Source organism: Tursiops truncatus, chromosome 6 (genome assembly GCF_011762595.2).
Source record: "Tursiops truncatus isolate mTurTru1 chromosome 6, mTurTru1.mat.Y, whole genome shotgun sequence".
NCBI classification, from domain to species: Eukaryota; Metazoa; Chordata; class Mammalia; order Artiodactyla; family Delphinidae; genus Tursiops; species Tursiops truncatus.
Genome location: NC_047039.1, coordinates 62,917,597 through 62,940,269, shown reverse-complemented (window position 1 = coordinate 62,940,269; position 22,673 = coordinate 62,917,597). Strand labels below are relative to the sequence as shown.

The window sequence follows — 22,673 nt, the reverse complement described above, 5'->3', positions numbered from 1 at the left end:
ATGTATATGATATATATATGATATATATATGATATATATATATTTATATGTATATGTGATATATATATTTATGTATATCACTATCACTGCATTTACCGGGGAAAAGAGAGCCTGCATTTTACCCCGTTACATTATAGTACCTTTCTAAGGACGTGGGAATACTGCAAACCTAAGGACTAAGTGTACTTGTTTAATTCCTGTACACGAATTCCTATATACAGATGGAAAGTCATTTGTAGCATTTCCCTCGTTTAGAGTAAGGCTGAACTACTGTCTTCAAGGCCCACATATCGTCAACCCATATTCCAGAAGGGATGGGCTCTTACTTTAAAAAGTTGCCTTTTCTTTTTCCAGTATTACCTCCCCAAAGTGCTTTATCTGAAGTGTGTTCAGGTATTTGTGATGTCGAAGGCTTTCCCTCAGTTATCATCATCCTGAGTCTTCCATCCGAGGTGGACTAATCACACCAGTGTTCACACTGTCTTTTTAAAATTGATTTGTAGTAACATACATTTTGAAAGCCAAATCCATACCCTCATTTAATATGCTTTTTTGTTGTGTTTGTACTTCTTTTTCAGTCAGATTGCTGACCCGTGTAGGTCTGTCCCCACATACTCCTTATCAGAATCGTTCGAAAGCATTCTGTTGGAATTTCCTTTGATCAGAGCCTTCCTTCCCCGATGAGGTGTAATCTCCGTTAGTGTCAGATCATAGAACCATGCCCAGCTCTCTCTCCAAAGTATGTGCAGTATGTCCTGTAACATGTCTACAGAATGCTCTTCACGACTACACATTCTGAGACAACACGGTCTATTTCAGCTTCGGTATCCCCTTGGTTAACACCCATCATCAACTCAGGGTCCCCAGTGTGTTGGGAGAAAAGTGGTCCCAATTCTGTGCCTTATTCCTAACACGCCCTTACATACAGAGTTTCCTCAGCATTTCTCCCAGGCCCCCCACCACTTCTGTGTCCTCACCCACCATCTGCATCAGGTCCTTTACCATCGTCGCTGGCCGTGCCTGGACGGCTGCATGCTGCCTGCTTCTCCTCCTGCCTCTGATTCATGGATCCCCTCTCGTCAGTGGTTACTTAACAACTTTCAGTAGCTTCTCATTGCCTACCCGATAGCGACCAGACTTCTCACCGTGGGAAAGATAGCCTTCCACAGCCTGGCCCTAGGACCTTCCCAACTTCATCTTCCAACGTGCAACTCTCCCTTGTCTGTCAGACATTCCACCCGCTTCTCTGCTTTCCCAACATCGCCTGTACTTTTCGCCTCGCCACTCCCGGATTTATGCTTTGCACCTTCTGTAGTGTCTCCCGCTCTCCCAGGGCACAGTGGGTAAGGTCTCTGAGGAGGGATGTGTAAGTGGCCAGACGTGGGCTGTGTGTGCCAATGGCACCGTGTTTGCCTGGAGTAAGATCTAGAGAGGATGGAGGGATTTCCCAGGGCGTGACACCCCTCTCAGCCACTTCTCTGCCACCACACGAAGGAACGCCAGTGGTGCAGTTGCAAACTCCTCAATGGAAGCGGCTTCCCTAGAGGCCTGGAGAAGGAAGGGCCAGAGACCTCACGTGGTGGTTGTCATTTCCAGTGGAAGATCATTAACTTGGTGATCTGTTGGAAAAGAATGGAGGTCTGGGAAGGAGAGCTGACTACCTAGATGGTGTTCAGAAACCAATTTAGGCTGTGGTTCGGTGCCCCCTCTGCATGCTGGCTGCTGTAATAAAGTACAGCATCCCGTTCAGGGTTCACAACCATTTTCTGAGGTATTATCCCCATTTTACAAGTGAGGAGCTAGACTCGGATAGGCCGAAGCTACTACATTGCTAAGGCCACCCCTTACCCCCGCCAAGCAAACGCTGCCTTTCCTCCACTGCTTCTAGAACGACGGATGGAAACGTGTGGAGGGAAATGAGACCAGAGTAACAGGTATTGACGCGTTCGGGAGAAGCAGGAAACGTCCCCAGTAATCTTCCCAACAGTCCCCCGAGGTTGGCAAGGCAGGTAGGTGAGGAGACTGAAGCTGGGAGCGCGAGATGAATTACCCGAGGTCACCAGCCTAAGAGGAAGGAGCCGGGCTGGGACGAGGACCCAGGTCTTCTGACTCTAGTGTTCTTTCTACTCTACCACAGGTGTAACGTGGAGAAGGTGCCCAGTAATTCTCAGTTGGAAATAGAAGGAAACAGGTCAGGATCTGTCTTGTATTCCCGGGTCTCTAATTACAGGTATCCCTTGGTCCACCAAACAGACTGATTTCCTAAAGACTCGGCCTTTGGAAGCCAATTTCTCCGGTGGCCTCCTGACCACCCCTCCTTGGAGTGGGAGGTGGAGGCACAGATATTCTCAAACACCTGTCGTGGCTTTTGAAGTTTTTGTGCTGTGTTGTCATTTGGGCGTGTCCATCCTGTAACTGCACTCCTTACAAAGGCATCAGGAGCCGCCACTGAGCGGGACGGTCCCCCCAGCATCACTCAGCCATGGGTTTCTGTTGCTTTCCCCCACCACTTCCAGCGCAGCTTCTGTCTTACGTCCCACGGGCCTCTTAACTCCATGCTGTCTTGGTGTTGAAGCTTACTGAGAAGCACCTGGGGTGCCGCGTGCGCGTGCCTGCCCTGTCTGAGGTTGTGGAGTCAGTCACATGTGCGGAGGGTCTGCGCACCAGGTGGGGTTCAAGGCGTGACTTCTGGGCTGACCTGTCCTGTGCGGTCTTAAGCATCCTCGGGCAGCTTGTTTAACCTTTGTGTGCCTCTGCTTCTGTCAAGTGGGAAGCAGAAGTGTTTTTTTCCTAGAGATTTTGCCACACTGAGATGATGATAGTTGAGGCGGAAAGAGGGATGTGCGTGATTCGCCAGGGTTAGGAGTTGTTATTAGTATACTGAAAATAACATTTCTTTCCCCCTTTGGGTCAGCCTGTACTTTAAAAAAATATCGAGCCAGTACTTTGCCATCCATATTCCACTTTTGTCAACTGACTCAATGACGTCCTTTATGGTACTTCTTTCCCCCCTGGTATAGGATCCAATCTAGGGCCAGGAGGCAAAAGAATTGAAGCTGTGTCCTGTATTTCAGAATACATACCATCACCAGTTGTGGCCTTCCCTTTTACATAGGGAGATTAAACGTGGGGTGATTTGTACCCATCCGTGTCTGTGCGGAGGTGAAACTGGTGGGCAAGATTGTCAGTTTTGGGTATTTCTTATTGTAAACAGTGAGCAATCCTGGAAGCCAGACACACGAACCATACTGTGTACTAAGAGGCATCAAGAATGGTGTTCTGTTTTTGCCATTACGAGAAAGAACTCAGTCTGGATTCGAATTTCGGAACTGAAACAAGAAACGCTTGACTTTTGGGGGCTTGAAATGATGAACTACCAGGGTAAATCTTTCCAGCTCAACCACATAGGAAGGAGGCTTTATCGTCTCTAAAAGGCATGATGTGGTGTAAAAGGCATGATATAGGCTAAACGCCCAGCGCAGTGCACAAGGACAGGCCTAAGCTCCTTCACCCCATATCCCCTCTTGCATCAAAATAATCATGTGACCATGAAAAGTGGATTAATAACGTTAAAGGGTGTTAAGAGCCCCCAGCGTCATGCCTCGGCTCTCTGAGGAGACGATGTGACCATATGTAGTTAGGATCCAGATAAATCCTTCCACTGAAGACACATTTAAACTGCAATTTCCAGAGGCGTAGAAGGGGCTTGACATTTGCCTCCTCAGGAGTCTGCGGAGTCTGTCTGGTCCCGTACTGTCACATATGCTGCTTCTCCCCAGAAACCCGAGTTTAAGACATGTTGTTCAGAGCTTGCCTTATGATTAATTTTTAAACATTCTTTAAAAAAAATCCCTCCATGTGTTCAAAGGCACTGAGCATTTTCTATGTGTCAGTCTCTGTGTAAGTATTGAGAATGGGGGGGGGTGGGGGGTGGGGAAATGAGTAAAATGGAACGCCTTAAAGCATAGTTGGAAAGAGTTATATAAAGGAATAACGCACATCTACGGTATGAATCAAGTGTACATGCCAGGTGGGAGGGTAGGAAGGGGGAAAGCAAAGTCAGTCGGTGGCTTGTGGGAGTAGAAATCCCCCAAGCAGATGGGGGTGGGGGGGTGGGCGGAGGCAGCCAAGGTGGTGAGACCCATGTGTGTAGGCGGCCAGGGAGGAGGTATGGAAAAGCAGGACCCCTTCTAGAGACCACATGTCTCTCAGTATGACTGGGTCCTCAGGTGCAAGGGAAGAGGGGCATAGCATTGGACGTGGCGATGGGGGTGAAGGCAAGAGAGCAAGTACTCAGAGAGAGGTATGATTGACAGGGCTTAGGGTAGACCAGATGTGAAAGGTGGAGGAGAACTTTTTGAGGATAACTGTGTCCTGAGTGGTAAGTGAAATTTACATTTACAGAAATATGGCTGAAAAGAAAGGTGGCACGTGGTACCCAGCCCTACATACTCCATCCCAGGAAATCTAAATTCCCTCCATGGCTATTAACAGCCCTTAGCGTCGTGATTATGTTGTTAGTATTGACTGTCCCTTCAGGACCGGCTAAGAAGCTGTTATAGTCAAAATTTAGTTTTAGCAACATCGGCACCAGACATTCGGCATTTCTTTAAGTGGGGGAGGGAGGCTGTGACCGGATGTCAGGCTCAAGCCCCTTTGCATTTAATTAGGTTACAGAGAAATTGCCATGAAATAAAAGTGTGACCAAGCGGATACACTTAGAGAATCTTAGTTCTAGGTGAAGAGCCTTTCTTCATTTATTCTGTTTGGATACTTAGGGCTGAGCCACAGGGCTGGCAGTCTATCTTGTGTCCTAGCAGCATGGGGAAGTCAGAACTTCAGCTGATGTCCAGGGTGACGCTTCCCCGGAGTATGGTCCTCAAACTCTAGTCCTGGAGCTTCTTGGAGAATTCCCAGCGTGGTTAGAGGCTCTGGGAAGTTTTGTGTAAAGTAGCCTGCTGAACTTTGTCTAACCCAGCATTCCCCAAACTCATTTGACCAGTGACGCCCCCTTTTCAGGGAACACTATTAGTAATCCATTAAGCTCATGTTTCATGGAGCACATATTGGGAAATGCTGACTTAGAGCTCAGAAGCTGCGCTTAGTCCAGAGAGAATCAGCTCAGGGAAGTGCGGATTCTAGAACTTTATCTTGTCCTTCTTAAAAGTATTGATACTTTCAGACGTGTCCTGGAATAAGCTGCTTTGACTCCTAGTGACTTGACACTTACTGATGCCGCTCAGCCAGTTGTGCCCACGTACAGCAGGTGGGCAGCCCACAGATGAACGTGGTCCATCTGCTTTCTGAGGCACAGAAAGCCTCCCCGAGGCTTCCAGCATCAGCCTGGCCCGGGAGCCCAGGGTCTCTGCCTCTCCAAGCTTCAGGACAACCAGCATAAATGACCTCTCATTTACGAGAGGAGTCCCAGCTGGAAACAGCAAAACTGACTTTCTTACGGGGCTGATAAACTGTCTTCATAAGCACTCTCTGTCTTTTGAGTTAGAAACGGATTGCTGTGAAAGAGGGTAGTTATTTGGGCATAAGTGTTCTTGTGTATTCATGGGAAAAACATCTGCCTTGTTCCTTTAGAGTCACACCTCATACGTCTTCCTGAAGAATTGCCTAAAACGGCCATTTTAGGAAAAAGCAGCACTCAGGGTGCCTGCTGCGACACACGCACCCCTTTGACAAAGTGACATTGGGGACCTGCAGCTCAGGTGGGGAGGCGTTTGATTTTGTTTGCCTGCAAAAGCTTTGTGATTTTGAGTTTGATCACAATTCAGCCAAAAGTTCCGAAGCCTTTTTTTTTTTTTAACATTACGAAGTTAGAGACCCGGGGAAAGACCAAAGGACAGAACATTCAGTGGAAGGGAAGGTGTGTCCTTACCTTTTGAAAGGAAGGCATCCTCGGAGTCACTTCCGGGTCTCCAAGATGAGGTGACGAAAGCTGATGAAACGGCGTGACCAGTGTGTCTATCACATTGAGACGGGTGGACAGTTAGGATTCTGTACCTCTACCTGCTATGATGAAGTGTCGAGTGAGAAAAAGAGGAGAAGAATCTAGGTGTCCCGAGTCAATATTTCTAAAAAGTCAGGTGATAGATGATGAGTCTTCGCAGTCGTCTCCTCGAAATGCTTGTCTAAATAAACAAGTACATAAACAGGACTCTCTGAATCTCGTGTCCAGGTGATCACCTCTGATTTGCAGTCATAAGTTCAATGGGAGAATTCCGAAGGAATAAATAGGGACTTCATACAGTAGATTCTGTTGGTTGTAATCTAGTAAATAAAAAAATTGTGGAATTATTGTTCCATTATTCTCTTTATCTGGCCTTCTGTGGGAGAGTTCAGAGGTGCCAGTTGATGAACTGTGCTGTTTATGGTGATGTAAATAAAGGTCGGTCATATGCCCCTCGGATGACATTTTTCTGGGAAAAATCAAATTAGATTTTTGACTTACAGCATGTTTTCAAAGAAGGTAACCCATAAAAGTGTTTGAGGCCTACTTTATTTATGGATGGCAGCATGGTTCCAAATTACATTAGATTGTAAACCTTCATTTTGTTGAACAAGAGTACCTTATTATTAATGTTTATTTATGCTCTGGCATTTCTCCTCCTGGTCCTTAGTTCATGCCCTTTTAAAAACCTAGTTGAATGTGTATTGCATTTACAATTTGATGTCCTGTCATTTTCGGGTTTTTTTTCCCATTGAATGTCATAATGAGCATTTTTTCTGTTTTTTAAGGCACCTACTTTAAAAATACATAATTTTAGATTCTAGCCTTCCATTACTTGTTTTCTTCCCCTGATTGTGTAACATTTTGGCTGCCTTAAATTATTTTAAGTAATGCTGTGATGGACATCTTTACATGTACATATAAAATATATATATATATATCTTTATCCATATTCCAGCCTAGAGTAGATTAGCAACAGCAAAACCATACATCAGAGTGTGATTACCTTGAAGACTGTTGTTAGAGCCTTGCTGCTTTTCTTATTGAGCTGAGCAAGCCATTGAAGCCTCCTAACATGGGGGCGTTTACCTCGCATAAACCTGACGTAACCTCATTTTGGTTGGTAACTCAGGCACATTAGATACCTAGTCCTTAACACAACCCTTGGGGTGATTTTTACAGCTGTCCATCCCATATGAAAAGCAAGTCAGTCCACATCCCATTCTGTTTTGCTGTTACATCCTATATGCTTCAAGAAGTTGGGAAGTCGGATTTCCAAGCTTGTTAGGAGTCATCGGTATTGTCAGTCAATACTCAGTAAGACTCAGATGAGAGACCTCAGTAGAGAAGGCAGAGTGCGGGTACTCTGACACCTATTCTGTGACTGGCTCGGGTTTCTGGGGGCTTTCTAGATATGCAGGGTGCCACTCAGGTCTAAGTGCGTTTTGAAATGGTATTTTTTCAACCCTATAGGAATCTGACCCTGAAAAAAAGACACGTATTCACCTACTGCCCTCCAATGCTGACCCAATATTTATGGGGTTTTTTCCCAAAATGATTTCCTATGTTTGATTCCTTTAGGACTGTAATCATTTTCTGTAAAACGTTTCCAACTACAAATGGGTATTCTAAATCATGACGTCATTTCCTTAAGGAGGCAAGATAACCACGTTTTTATATTCATTAACTAACATAAACAAAACCTATGTCAGCTTTAGTTAAGATCACTTTTCCAGGAGTATCCATTAGGAATTCTTGTCAACAGATCAGCTTCGGTAGGTAAAAGGACAAATCATAAAGCAGCCAAAAAAAAAAAAGGACTCAACCAATATTATGAAAGACAACTGGCCAGCATTTTAAAGGAATAGGTTTCTAAGCTACTATTACAGCCTTATGCACTCTTCCAGCTTTACCTAAACTCTAATCAAAGGTAGAGGTGATATTTATAATGTCTGTAGTCATTATTTTAAAGTCACAAGAGTATAGATGTGAAATTCTTGCCATTCGGTTTGTGGAGGTAATGGGAGAAAAATTGGTTCCCAGATGAAGCATAGCAAAGCAGATCTCGTGTGTGTGTGTGTGTGTGTGTGTGTGTGTGTGTGTGTGTGTGTGTGTGTGTGTGTGTGTGTGTGTGAGCTCTACATGCAGGGTTTGCAAACCACCATTAACATAGTGGCATGTAGAGCTTTTCCATCGCATACACCATGACAGCATAGCCAGGTGTCCCTTTGCCCTTTCGTCTCTGTGGAGAGGAAATGTGTTTGCCCACCAGCACCTGTAAACTCTATTATAAAGTGCAGTGAGTTTTCCTGTATATTTGTACTTTAGGTTATTCTCCTCGCCCCCAACACCCTACGTCTTATCAGGGTCACGTTTCTCATTGTGATAGATCGTTGTATGAAATAGATCTGAAATCAGACCTTTTTGGAGGAGGGGGACAGGTATCACTTTTGTCATGGCAAACAGTACACTTTGAGATAACAATTTATACTTAGGCCTTAAATGTGTAAAATGACATAATGGAAAATACCTTGGGGGTAAGGATAAGCATTTCAACAGAAACGGAACACCTTTTGCAAACCGTTGTACAATTAGTCCATTGTTCTGTACTTAAAAAAAAAAAAACAAAAAAAACTTCCTGGCAGTGAAAAACAAGTATTTGAAAAGGTATAATGAAAAAGCATTTGTGCAGCTTAAGTTTGAGAAAGAAATGCCAAGAATTCAAAACTCTGTCAGGCTGCTTCACTTTTTTCTTATTTACCTTTTTTTTTTTTTTTAACCTTTAATTTAGGGAAAAAATAAGTTACCGTAGCAACATTAGCAAGTGGTCCTGCTACCTCAGTGCATTCTGTAGGTTATATAAAAGCTGGATGTCTTCCAGGACCACCTGACTTTTCCTGCCCAGGGTCGCCATCAGACCTGTCCCCTCTGATAGAGATGGGGGAGGGGTTTTGACTGCATGTAAAGTGTTCCCACACTCCGTGGAGGAGAGAAAAAAACCCAGCATGCATAGAATTAAGTTCTGAGCAGCAAGGTACCAGGAGTTGTTTAATATTGAGGAACGTTGGTTTAATATTGAGGAAAACTTCTTCCATCTTTTTTTTGGAGGAAGGGTTCTTGATCCTGAATGGAGGATGGAATATTTGAAGGGAGAAAAGGATAGAGAACATTCTAACCGTGGAGTGAGAGGTGGGTCAAGCCTGGAGACTTGGAATTTGTGATAAAGGGGGGATTGGCCGTGGGACCTGGGGGTACACAGGAGAGAGGCTATTCTGACCAGAAGAGTCAAGTCAGCAGTACAGTCAGGGTTTAGAGAGGAGGAATCAAGGAGGGCTTCGAAATCCAGACCGAGGTGTGTGAGTGGAGATGGTTCCAGTGGAACCACGAGAAGACTTCCTTACATGGCATCCAAGCCCTCCTTCAGCTCAGGCCCTTGGTTCTTAGCAGGGGGAATAAAGGAAGTGAGATGGGAATATTAAGCCACGGAACCTTTATTTTTAAAACCGAATAAATTTGTCATTTTACAGTATTGGCCCTGAGTCTCAGAACATTCAGCTCTCTCCTTTGTGAGCACAGATAACTGTGGACTTGTCTCCTTATAGGGTCTAGAATTTCTATGTCCTAAGAAGAGGACATCAGACCAAGATTGTCTCAGCCATTTTGCCCCTGTTGGAAAGAGCTCTGTCACATTCTCAGTGCAAACTGCTTCTTATTTCACCAGTAGCACAGATGAAATTAAGAGTACGTCCATCACAGGTGTACAAAGCAAGGATGTACTTGTAATCCGTCAATAGAAAAATGACACCATCTGTTGGTAATGCAGAAAATGACACTGAAGATGTCATTGAGGGTCAGCTGTTAAATCCCGAATCACAAAGAGGTCTGACTCTCTGTTGCTAGGGTATAAAGAATGCTAATTATGAAGAAGTCACTGATACAAATAGAAAAATGAATATCTATAAATTCCTCTTATGGCCTTTCAGAGATTCATTTACAGACCGGTGAAATGTTTGTGTATTTAAGTCTCAGAATGGGAGAAAGAAAAACAGACCAGAGATTGTGGCCCTATGCTGAAGGTGATAGCAGCTGAAACAGTTTTTGTCATATACTGTGTGGTATAATTTATGGCGGTACAAATGCATTTCTCAACCTGGAAGGGGTTGGGGCGGGTAGGGGTGGCGGAGGGTAAGAGAACACCTTGGTTCTTGCCATGATAATCTTAAAATCCAGTTTCCTATTAAACTGCAGTCTTCTTATGCCTCTTGTGTTGGCCCCTGGTTTTAGTATTCATGAGGCCCATATGTGCATTAAAAAATAAAATAAAACCCTGACCCAGCATCACAGAAAAACTCGCCCATCCCTTTGACAGGGTTTTCGGTTAATTTATGCAGGCCCCTTTGCACTTCAGCATTTTTCCCACTGGTTGCTAGGCAACCACTTGAGTTACTGCGCATGCCTTTTTTATGATAAGTGTCATTATGATTATTTTTTAATTATATGACTGGGACTATAGATTAAAACAGCATATTGTCACTCATCCTCTGCTGCTGCTTCTAGCATTCTCACACACTCCTAGAATCACCTTCCAAAATTTACCTGATAGCGATTTATGGGGTTTTTTGTTTTGTTTTGTTTTGTTTTTAATATTTCTGCCTTCACAAAGGAAGTAGAGATGGCATCATAAGGGAAAGGAGATTTTTGTGAAAAATGACTGTACTGTATCTCCCGAGCTGTTATTGATCTGGATAGGCTGAGTCAGATATTAGGGTCCTGAACCTAAATTATGAATATCTGGTTCCTTTGACCATGTCTGCTTCTAACATTAAGTGATGTTAAATGCTTACATTGCTTTATAGTCTGTTTCTCAAAGTTACAAAATGCTAAGCGTTCGTTGCTATTAAATGTGCTTTCAAGTAAAGCTACCGTGAATTTGCTGGGAGGGTATAGCACTGATCCCAGGAACAGGAGGCAGCCACACTTGCTAAATATGTTTGTTCTTTTCAGCACAAATGACTCCATACACACAAAATGAAGTTAGGCAAGATGAAGGGGTTCCACTGGCAAATAATCATAAAGGTTTGTGTAGTTCACAGTGTGGAAAAATGCCCTAAGAGAAGTAAGACTGAAAAGACAGTCCCTGGTACATACGAAAGCTTTTCATTTGAGTTTCCAGAGTATATTCTAACACATTATTTTCTGAATATAAAGTGGATTTGAAAACAAAGGGATATGGAAATAAAGTCAGTATTTTTTTTTTTAACCAACTCAATTACTACTCATTTAGAAATGGAATTTTTGGTGGAATGGGACACTTGAAATATTTGTATCAAACTGAAGAGAGGTTCGCTCCGAAAGAGAAATCCACAGTGGCCTTCCCGTATGTATGACAGAAGTGGAGATCTACTGGTATTCTAATGTCATTTTGAAGTTAGCACTGGGGGCATTGATGTCCCATACAGTTGTAGGATTTTCTTTGATTTGAAGAGCCCCATGTTTATATGCATGGGATGTCATTTGCTTTTTTGACATTTTTCTGAAATAAAATACACGTTTTTCTCTGTAGTGCATGATCTGTTATGTTTTTGTTCGTTTCTCCCCTGCCCCCCTACAGTTCAGGGCGACAGCTCAGTGAAGTCTTCATTCAGTTACCTTCAAGAAAAGAATTACCAGAATACTATGAATTAATTAGGAAACCGGTGGATTTCAAAAAAATAAAGGTAGATCTTTTGTTTACGAACTTTATTTTTTAAGTAAATAAAGTAAAAGTGTAAATTCATTGAAATGATTACAGTTAGGACTTGACAGTGGTAACCTATCTGACTGCCACTGCCACCCATGCAGGGCTTTGCACTAAAAAGGTCAGGATGTTCTTGTGCCTTTAAATGTATGTTATGAAATCAATATACTGAGAGCTCATATTGATTATATTGCCTTTTTTTTTTTTTTTTTTTTTTTTGCTGTATGCGGGCCTCTCACTGTTGTGGCCTCTCCCATTGCGGAGCACAGGCTCCAGACACGCAGGCTCAGCGGCCGTGGCTCACGGGCCTAGCCGCTCCGCGGCACGTGGGATCCTCCTGCATCGGGGTACGAACCCACGTCCCCTGCATCGGCAGGCAGACTCCCAACCACTGCGCCACCAGGGAAGCCCTATATTGCATTTTATTTGAAAAGTTTCAGACTCCTTCCTGGATCCCATTGCTCTTTCTGGTTCCCATCATATGCTCCTTACTCCCCCTTATAGGAAAGGAATACGCGTGGGAGGGTGGTCTCTGTTTATGACACCCCCTGGAGTTGTGTAGTCCCACCTTCCTGGCAGGACTGTCTACTGGGAAGACAAATGGAAAATCAGGCTTTGTTAACCAAGTAACGATTGTTGTATTTTCCACCACCGCCCTCCCCAACTTTCCTCTGTTTTATCCAAAATTTGCATCAGGAAAGAATCCGTAATCATAAGTACCGAAGCCTGGGTGACCTGGAGAAAGACGTCATGCTGCTCTGTCACAATGCTCAGACGTTCAACTTGGAGGGATCCCAGGTGAGACATGTTTAACCTTAAACATGCTTTGTTCTTTTAAGTAAAATTTTGCATTTGCTACCGTCGCTATTATCCTGGCAGAAGAAAAGGAGAGATAAAAGCCTATATTTCCATGCTACCTATGTAAGTCAGTTGAGGCTTTGGCATTTTCAAGTTAATGCCAGCTCCTTTGTACCATAGCTATGCTAGTTCCTACTTGTGCTTCCCTTAAAGGCTTGGCTTTTAATCAGAGGAGGAATTTAAGTTAATAAGTTAATGTAATGCTTAAAAGCTAGAGGTACAGTTTTTGCCTTTACAGAGATGGTGTATTTGGTTATACTTACCTTGGGTTTTCTGACTGTAAACTTTGCATCAGGAGCCGAAACTGGTGTTTTGTTTTAAAACAAAAAATATATAGAAAAAATAACCATCGCCTCTAATTGTTACAAAAATGCTTTTTATCAGGTCAATTGCAATTCTCTTTACTCCTCTTCTCTGTAGTTAGCAAGTGTAAGAGCAAGTGACACTATGAAAATAACTAAGTTGGCCGAGGACACTTTTCACTTTTTACACCTCCATTCCACTCACCTTTTGTAGGGACTCCCCTTTTCCTATCTATGCTCTCATACCCATGAGGCAGAAAGAACCAGAAGCGAGGTCAGTGTGTCTGCCAGCCAATGCAGAGTCAAGCCTCTTTCCGGATTGGGCTTGTTTTTATCTTCATGTCAATTCCAGTCACTAAATTGGAGAATGTGGGACTCCTCAGAATGTGCCTTGAACAGACCATACCTTTCCAGTTAATGGGAGTTAATAGAAGTATTATTTTGACCAAAACAATAGGTCGTGAAAGCAAGCCTTTTTCAAAGAAATTTAAGGTGAAAACTAGGACGCAGAGAGTAAATATAAGCGTCAACAAGCAAGTCTTTTATGAATGACCGCTTACAGTTTGTGGATAGATTTGGGGGTTCTTTATAGGACTGTGGCAACATTGTGATACACACCCTGTCCCAGACAGCCTCCCTGTCTGCCGACACCCACTGCCTCACCCCTGAACTGGGGTGACAAATGGCCTCTTTACTGGCTTCCCTCCGAGGCCCTCCCGGATGCTGGCCGATCTTTCTGTAACCACCTTTTTATCCTGTCCACCTACTGCCCACCAAGCTTCGAGCTTCCCCATGTACTGTTAAATTCTAGAATGAATTTAATCGCTGGAGTTTGCTTTCTAAAATCATAGACTAACTCTTTGGCCTCATTTCCTGCTGTTCCTCAACCTAAACAGTTCATGGTCCAGTAACGGTTCATGGTCCATAAACACCAGCTTCCCCAGATACACATGCAGTTGTAGGAAAGAATATGAATACAGAGAGAGCCTTGACATCGTCCCAGGATAGTAACATCGTCCCATGTCATAACCAGGAAATTGGCAATGGAACCCTCCCGGATGCATCTTTTTTTTACTTTGGCCGCCCCACCTTTCTCCTTGTGCTCCTTTTCTAAAAAGGCCGTCTCCTTTCTCATGATCCCTGGTGGGACCCTCCTCACCCTTAATATCCAGCTCAACTCTAGTGTCCCTGGCAAATTCTGTCCCAGTGGCCCCATCCCAGTGTGTCATCTTCACCATTTTTAAGTGTACAGCTCAGTAGTGGGAAGTATATTTTCATAATTCTGCAACAGATCTCCAGAACACTTTCATCTTGTGCAACTAAAACTCTGTAAACATTCTGCCAGACACCATTCTACGTTCTATTTCTACGAATTGGACTCCTCTAGATAGCTCACATAAGCCACTCACTCAGTGTTTGTCTTTTTGTGAATGGCTTATTTCATCTAGCATCATGTCCTCAAAAGTTCATCCATGTTGTGTAGGCTGCGACAGGATTTCTTTCCTTTTTAAGGCTGAATAATACTCCACGGTTTGGGTAGACCCCGTTTTGTTTCTTCATCCCCCAATTGATGGACATGGGGTGTGCTTCTACCTCTTGGCTGCTGTGAATAGCGCTGCTGTAAACATGGGTGTGCCTGTGTCTCTTCAAGACCCTGCTTTCAGTTCCTTTGGGTGTATGTCTAGAATTGCCATTGCTGGATCATAGGGTACTTCTGTGTTTAGTGTTTTGAGAAAACGGACCATTTTTGAACTTTATCTCTCCCTCAGCAGCTACACAGGGCTATGCTCAGATAGGTGCGTACACTAGCGAGAAAGCACTGATTGCAATAAGTATTGGCTGGTACTGATAAACTCAGTGACAAATAATAGCCTCCATTTTGTTAGGAGAATTGCATTTTTAAAAAAAGGTTGCTTTACCACAGTGTTTGATGAAACAACCTAAATAAGAAAGTTTTTTTAAGTACTGGTCTTGCTGTCAAAAATGAGAGGGCATCGTATTGAAGCCCTCCCTTCCCTCCCAAGCATGCGCGCGCGCACACACACACACTCTCTCTCTCTCTCTCTCTCTCTCTCTCTCTCTCTCTCTCTCTCTCTCTCTCTCTCTCTCTCTCTCTCTCTCCCCCCCTCTCCCTCTCTCCCCCTCCCTCTCTCTCTCTCTCTCTCTCTCTCTCTGAAATTATTTCAACTGCATGTGGACTTTTCCTGTAAGACTATGTCTGTAGATTTGAGTTTGGTGTTTTTCTGCAGGCATAGACAATAACGTTGATGTTTCTACTAAAATTCACGTAAAGTAATGCTGGTGTGTGGCGCAGGGAAGAAAAGAGCATGCTGCGATGGTGAGTCTCGGGCCCTCAGCATGAGGTTTTTAACAGGTGCCACTTTGACCCTTCAGATCTACGAAGACTCCATCGTCTTACAGTCGGTGTTCAAGAGTGCTCGGCAGAAAATTGCCAAAGAAGAAGAGAGTGAGGACGAGAGCAACGAAGAGGAGGACGAGGAAGAGGAAGACGAGTCAGAGTCAGAGGGTGAGTCCGTGTGGTTCCTCCACTGGTTTGGCCCTGGCCACCTGCATCGCTGTTTCCACAGATGCCAACAGAGCAGAGTCAGGCACATCTGGACTCCAGGTCTTGTGGTCTCTCTCGTGTCCTAGCTGGGCAACCCCAGGCCGTATGCTTAACCCTGCTTGAGCCCAGTCTCCTCCTCTGTGAAACTGAAGTACTAAATGTGCCCCCAGTCATGCGAAGAGCTTAGCACATGGCCAGGCTCACAGCAAACATGGAATGTTGCCTTTGGAAATCAGTGTAATATTACATTTTCTACCAGCATGGCTGTTGCTTCCACCTATCTGTTAACCTGGCACAGTGGTTCTCTAACCTGGGTGATTGCTGGCGTCCCCCCGAGTTTCTGATTCAGTAGCCTGCGGAAGGGTCGCGGAAGGGTCTGAGAGTCGGCCTCTCTAACAGGTTCACAGGGGACGCTGATGTGACTGGACCCAGGACCACACTTTGAGAATCACGGCTTTAGAAGATAATTGTCAAACTGTGGTCCATTTTGTCCATCATGGATCCGATGCTGATCCTGTCTTTATCTTGATATTTTATTCATTATGGCTCTGTTTGGCATGAGTTTTGAGGGTTTTTGTTTTGTTTTTTTGAGTTTTGGTGCCCTCTTAAACTTTGCACCCAAGGCAAGTACCATATTTCAAAGGTTACGGCTGCCTTGAAAAGTCTAAAATTTCTTCTTACCTAATTAAGTTTTCACCCCATACCTCCTCGCAAAGTAATAAATCCTAGTAGTTTGTAGTCTTCTATGTAAAACAGTTTAGATATGCTTTACCATTTTTTATTAGATTTGTTTCTAATTACATACTTAGTACAGACAGATTACATACTTAGTACAGACAGCTTAGAAAATATTTTTAAGAAAGGAAAATTTGTATAATTCCATCACCCAATATACATTTAACTCCAGTTGCCTTCCAGTCTTTTTATATACATAAATATTTTGTTTATAAAAGTATAGCACACTGTTTTTGTAGCATGGTTTTTCTATTACAAATATTTTTCCATAGCAATGTTTTTATACAGCAATACATATATTAACATCCATTAATGAGTGTACCAAAACATAGTAATCTCAATCCAAATAACGCTCTCCTGAAAATTCTAACCCATAAACCACTGCACACACTGTAAAAACATCTGACGCATACACATTGCTGCGCAGAATGGAGTTGGTATCTTGGTCAGGGGTGTACGTACGTGTCTGTTTCCCCATACCCTCATGTGTTCTCAGTATTATTCTTTCTAGTGATTCTGCCTTTTAAGTATTAATTTAACCTTTTTCAGTTTCATATGTATCGTAGCATTTGATGTTTTAGTCTACAAAAGCATATCTTAGCTAAATGTTTCCTTGTTTTAGAGCGAGATTTCTAATCTGTTTTCAAATAGCTACCTTCTTATCCCAGCTATCGGTTGAGATACGTTTGCCCTAATCTCTCCGGAGACTTGTTATGTTAACTTTCTATGGCCTCTCTAACAAATTACCACAAACTTAGTGCCTCAATACAACTTACATTTATTATCTCACAGCCCTGTAGGTCACGGGTTTGCTGTGGGTCTCTCTGGGCCAAAACCAAGGTGTCACCAGCCTGCCTTCCTTTGTCGGGGCTCCAGGGGAGAATCCACTTCCTTGTGTCTCTTTCTCATGTTGCATCTCATTGACCCTCTCTTCGGCCTCCTCTTCATCCACATTTTTTTTTGCTGTTGTTGAGGTATAATTGACATATAATAATAGGTTCAGATATACAGCATAATAATACAATATATGTCTATATTGGGAAATGATCACACCTAAATCTAGTTGACATCCATCACCACACATAGTCAGAAAAAATTTTTTTCCTGCGACGGGAACTTTGAGGACCTACTCTCTTGGCAGCTTTCAAATATGCACTACTATTAATTATACTCACCATGCTGTACCTTAAACCCCACGACTTATTTATTTTATAACTGGATATTTATACCTTTGGATTCCCTGCACCCATTTCCCACCCCACCACCGGCAGCCACCCTATCTGTTCTCTGTATCTGTGAGTTCAGTTTTCTTTTTTTTTAATTTCACATATAAGTGAGATCATACAGAATCTGTCTTTCACTGACTTATTTCACTTAGCATAAAAGCCCTCATGGTCCATCCATGTTGTCGCAAATGTCCTTTTTTTAATTTTTAAAAATGTTTATTTTGTATTGGAGTATAGTCAATGTACAATGTTGTTCCTTTCATGCGTAAGGTGAAGTGATTCAGTTATACGTGTATCCATTCTTTTACAGATTCTTTTCCCATATAGGTTATTACAGAATACTGAGTAGAGCTTCCTGTGCTGTACAGTAGGTCCTTGTTGATTATTTTATATACAGTAGTGTGTATGTGTTAATCCCAAACTCCTAATTTCCCACCCACTGCCCCCACCACCCCGGCCACTTTTCTTCTTTAGTGTCTGTAAGTTTGTCTTCTAAGTCTGTGGGTCTGTTTCTGTTTCGTAAATAAGTTCACTTAGTATGATAAGCTCTAGGTCCATCCATGTCACTGCAGATGGCATTATTCTGTTCCTTTTATGGCTGAGTAATATTCCATTGTGTATATGTACCCCATCTTCTTTATCCATTCCTCTGTGGATGGACATTTAGGTTGCTTCCGTGTCCTGGCTACTGTACATAGTGCTGCAGTGAACATCGGGGTGCATGTGTATTTTCATATAATTATGTTTTTCTCCAGATATGTGCCCAGGAGTGGGATTGCTGGATCATGTGGCATGTATATGTCAATCCCAGGCTCCCAGTTTATCCCTCCACCGCCTTTCCCCCCTGGTAACCATAAGTTTGTTTTCTACATCTGTGACTCTATTTCTGTTTTGTAAATAAGTTCATAGGTACCATTTTACTGAGATGATCATTATAAGTTTTAGCCTTCATTCTGTTAATGTGTTGTATCACATTGATTGATATATTGATGTTGAACCAACTTGCATCCCTGGAAGAAATCCCACTTAATTATGGTATATGATTCTTTCAATGTATTGTTGAATTCAGTTTGCTAATATTTTGTTGGGCATTTTTGCATCTACGTTCATCAGGGATATTGGCCTATAATTTTCTTTGCTTGCAGCCTTCTTGTCTGGTTTTGGTACCAGCATAATGCTAGCCTCGTAAAATGAGTTTGGAAGTGTCCCCTCCTCTTCCATTTTTTGTTTGGTTTTGGTTTTGGGTTTTTTGGGCAAAAATTTGAAAAGGATAGGTAGTCATTCTAATTCTTCTTTAAATGTTTGGCAGAATTCACCAGTGATGCCATCTGGTCTTGGACTTTTGTTTAACAGGAGGTTTTTGACTGTGGCCTCAACTTCCTTACTAGTAATTGGTCTTTTTCTGTTTTCTTCGTGATGCAGTCCTGGTAGGTTGTCTGGTTCTACAAATGTATCTGTTTTTTCCTAGGTTGTATGATTTGTTGGCACATAATCGTTCATAGTAGTCTCTCGTGATTCTTTGCATTTCTCTGATAACAGTTGTAACATCCCCTCTATCATTAGTGATTTTAAAGAACCGGCCCTTAGTTTCATTGATCTTTTCTATTGTCTTTTTACTCTCTCTTTTGTTGTTGTTGTTGCTTGTTTGTTTCCAGTTTGATCTTTGCTGTTTCCTTCCATCTACTAAGTTTGGACTTCATTTGTCCTTCTTTTTGTAGTTCCTTGAAGTATAACGTTAGGGTGTTTTATTTGAGATTTTTGTTTCTTGATGTAGGCATTTATCACTGAACTTCCCTTCTAGGGTTACTTTTCTGCATCCTGTAAATTTTGGCGTGTTTGATTTCCATTTTCATTTGTCTGAAGGTATCTTTTAATTTACTCTTTTGGTTTCCTTGTTGATTTTGGTTTCCTTGTTGAGCCATTGGTGGTTCAGTAGAACATTGTTTAATCTCCGCATACGTGAATTTTCCAGTTTTCCTCCTGTAATTGATTAGTTTCATGTCATTATGGTTGAGAAGGCTTATTGATATTTCAATCTGCTTAAATTTATTAAGGCCTCACATGGTTTTGAGGCATCACATATGATCTATCCTGGAGAATGTTTCATGTGCACTTGAGAAGTATGTGTATTCTGTTGCTTTTGAATGGAACGTTCCATATATAACTGTGAAGTTCCTCTGGTCTAGTGTGTCATTTAAGGCCAGTGTTTTCATATTGATTGTCTGTCTAGATGATCTGTCCATTAATGAAAGAAAGGTATTAAAGTCCCTAATATTATTGTATTGCCGTCTATTTCTCCCTCTATGTCTGTTAATAAATGTTATCTCCTCTTTTTGTATTGACCCTTGGCTATTTCTCTTATTACAGTCTTTAAAGTCTCTTTTGTCTGATGCAAGTATAGCTGCCCCAGCTTTCTTTTGGTTTCCGTTTGCATGGACTGCCTTTTTCCATCTGCTCGCTTGCAGTGTGTGTGTCTTTAAAGCTGAAGTGAGTCTCTTGTAGGCAGCCTATAGATGGGTCTTGTTTTTTGTTGTTTGTTTTTTTGCGGTATGTGGGCCTCTCACTGCTGTGGCCTCTCCCTTTGCGGAGCACAGGCTCTGGACGCACAGGCCCAGTGGCCACGGCTCGTGGGCCCAGCTGCTCTGCGGCATGTGGGATCTCCCCAGACCAGGGCACGAATCTGTGTCCCCTGCATCGGCAGGCAGACTCTCAACCACTGCGCCACCAGGGAAGCCCTATTTTGACTGTCTTGTGCCACTCACTTCTGGACTGCAAAGTCTCTGCTTAAAAATCTACCCATAGTCTTCTGGGGGGGGGGGTTGCCCTTGTATGTAACAAGTTGTTTGTTTTTCTTTTGCTGCTTTTACAGTTCTCTTCTTGTGTTTAAGTTTTCACATGTTAATTGTAGTACAGCTAAGTAAGTGTGGGTCTCTTTGGGTCCCTCTTATTTGGGACTCTTCCTGGATCTGGATGTATTTCCTTCTGCAGATGAGGGAAGTTTTCAGCCATTATTTCTTCAAATAAGTCTTATGCCCCTTTCTCTCTCTTCTCTTTCTGGGAGCCCTACAGTGTGAATATTGGTCCACTTTATGTTGTCCCATAAGTCCCTTAAGTCATCTTCACTCCGTTTCATTCTTTTCTTTTTGCTGCTCTGATTGGATGTTTCACTGCCCTGTCTTTGAGTTTACTGATCTCTCTTCTGCTTCATCTTGTCTGTTGTTGAACCCCTCTAGTGTACTTTTCAGTTCGGTTATCATATTCTTCAGCTCTGTGACTTCTGTTTGGTACTTGCTTATAAAGTTGGCCATTGAGCAACACAGGTGTGAACTGCATGGGTCCACGTGGAGGCAGATTGTTCATTTTTCAATAAATACATACAGCAGTACTATACAATCTGCAGCTGGTTGGATCTGTGGATGCAGAAGCCCAGATACGGAGGGCCAACTGTAAAGTTATACACACATTTTTGACTGCACAGAGGTTTGGCGCCCCTAGCCCCCATGTTGTTCAAGGGTTGTGTTTTCTCTTTGAAGTTCTCAGTTTTCATTCATTCTTCTCCCAAGTTCAGTGAGCATCTTTATGACCATTATTTTTAATTCTGTCAATCAGCTAAGCCATTCATCTTTGTTTCATGAAAGACTTTTTTTCCTGAGGTTTTATCTTGTTCTTTCATTTGGAACATATTCCTCTCTCTATTTTTCTTGACTCTCTCATTTGATAAAACAGCCATCTCTCCCAGTCTTGAAGGAGCAGCCTCACGTGGGAGACAAAAACTTTATCCTTCAGCCTACACCCTGACTCTTCCTTGTCTCTCACACCTTTATGATTGTCCAAGCAGCCTACAGGTAGTGGCTCCCAAGAGTGGAGGGTGTGCCAAGACCTGTCAGTCAGTGTCTTAGAAGGGAGGATCTCAACACCTAGATTCAGGCTGATTGGAAGCCAGACCCTCATGCAGCAGCTTTTTAAAGTTTGCAAATCTACAGTCCAGTGGGACCACAGGCCTAAGTGCCACTGCCCACCAGAAGCAGGCAATCTGAAGGTATCCCCTGGACAGCACTCGCAAAAACCAGGGCACCGGGCGTGTGTGAAAGCTCCCCTCCAAGAGACACTAGTGCTCTGGAGTGTGGCAGAGGGAGAGTGCAAAGATAGCATCCCCCCTCTGCCAAGTTCTCTGGAAGGGATGATGGTCAGCCCTTAGATATGGGTTAACTTAGATGCCCGTCCCTAGGCTGATGCTTTAAGATAAGCAAATAAGCCTCTTTTATGTGAAGTCTGGGTGCCTCTCCAGCAGCTGACTTTGAGCTGGGTCCTGGGGCAGGTGAGTCTGAGCATGAGACTTTTACGAGCCATTTCTGAACTGGCTGTAGCCCTGTGGGTCTTGTGGACACAAGCCCTGTTGGTTTTCAACGCTAGATGTTTTGGGGGCATCCCTCAGGTGCAAGACTTAAAAGTTGGGATGCCTGATGTGGGGTTCAAACCTTCACCCCTCCTAGAGAAGCTTCAGGTTTTCAGTTCCTTTCCAGTTGTGGGTCACTGCACCAAGGATGGCATTTATCATGAGATCATGTGTCAGCCTCTCTGCCTTTCTTACTTGCTTCAGTGTGGGTTTTTCCACATTTGTCCAATGTGTAGGTGTCACTGAGCTAGTTTTTAGGTCTTTTTCAGAGAAGGTTGTTCCATACATTACCTTAGATTCGGTGTGTCCGTGGGAAGAGGTAAGTTCAGGGTCTTCTTGTGTCACCTTCTTAAATCAGAACCTCATCTTCTTCCACTTTGAAGGACTCGTGTGATTGAGATTGGGCCTAGCCTACCTGGTTAATCTAGGGTAATCTCCCCATCTCAAGGTCAGTGGAATCCCTTTTGCCATGCAAAGTAACATATTCACAAGTTCTGGGAATTAGGACATGGATGTCTCTGGGCGCCATCACTATTCTGCCTGCCACCCTGGTTAACTGGAACTTGTCATAGGTCTGCGTAGTGGTGTCAGAAAGCCTTAGGATGCTGTTTAAAGGGCCCATCTGATGGTCCAGTTTATTATTCTAGCTGCCCATGGCAGCCTTTCAGGTGGGTTTTTTCGAGGGGCATATCCACTGACTCACAAAACCTGATAGCTTTTGAGTGTCCCACACTCCAGTGAGTATTTAGATTATGTTCTCGAGGATGTATTTTCTTACCTTTACTGACAGTCTTCTGCCCTTTCACACCGCCCATGGATTTCCTGTACTCCCGTGTCAGGAAGAGCCACACCTGTGTAGATAAAGATATTTCACTTTTTCTTTCCAAATTACTT

General features: G+C 43.2%; 1 protein-coding gene across 7 annotated transcripts in view; it reads left to right on the top strand.

The window, feature by feature from the left end:
* Positions 1-22,673, top strand: part of SMARCA2 (SWI/SNF related BAF chromatin remodeling complex subunit ATPase 2) — a 172,865-nt gene that overhangs the window by 145,284 nt on the left and 4,908 nt on the right. For 4 of the 7 annotated variants that reach the window (XM_019934753.3, XM_033858132.2, XM_019934752.3 and 1 more), the window contains 4 exons: positions 2,138-2,191; positions 11,571-11,676; positions 12,393-12,494; positions 15,251-15,383. In XM_019934753.3, the coding sequence (XP_019790312.1) occupies positions 2,138-2,191; positions 11,571-11,676; positions 12,393-12,494; positions 15,251-15,383 (395 nt within the window). The remainder of the gene's footprint in view (positions 1-2,137; positions 2,192-11,570; positions 11,677-12,392; positions 12,495-15,250; positions 15,384-22,673) is intronic. The other 3 variants (XM_073806170.1, XM_019934756.3, XR_012332534.1) reach the window with 2 other exon arrangements.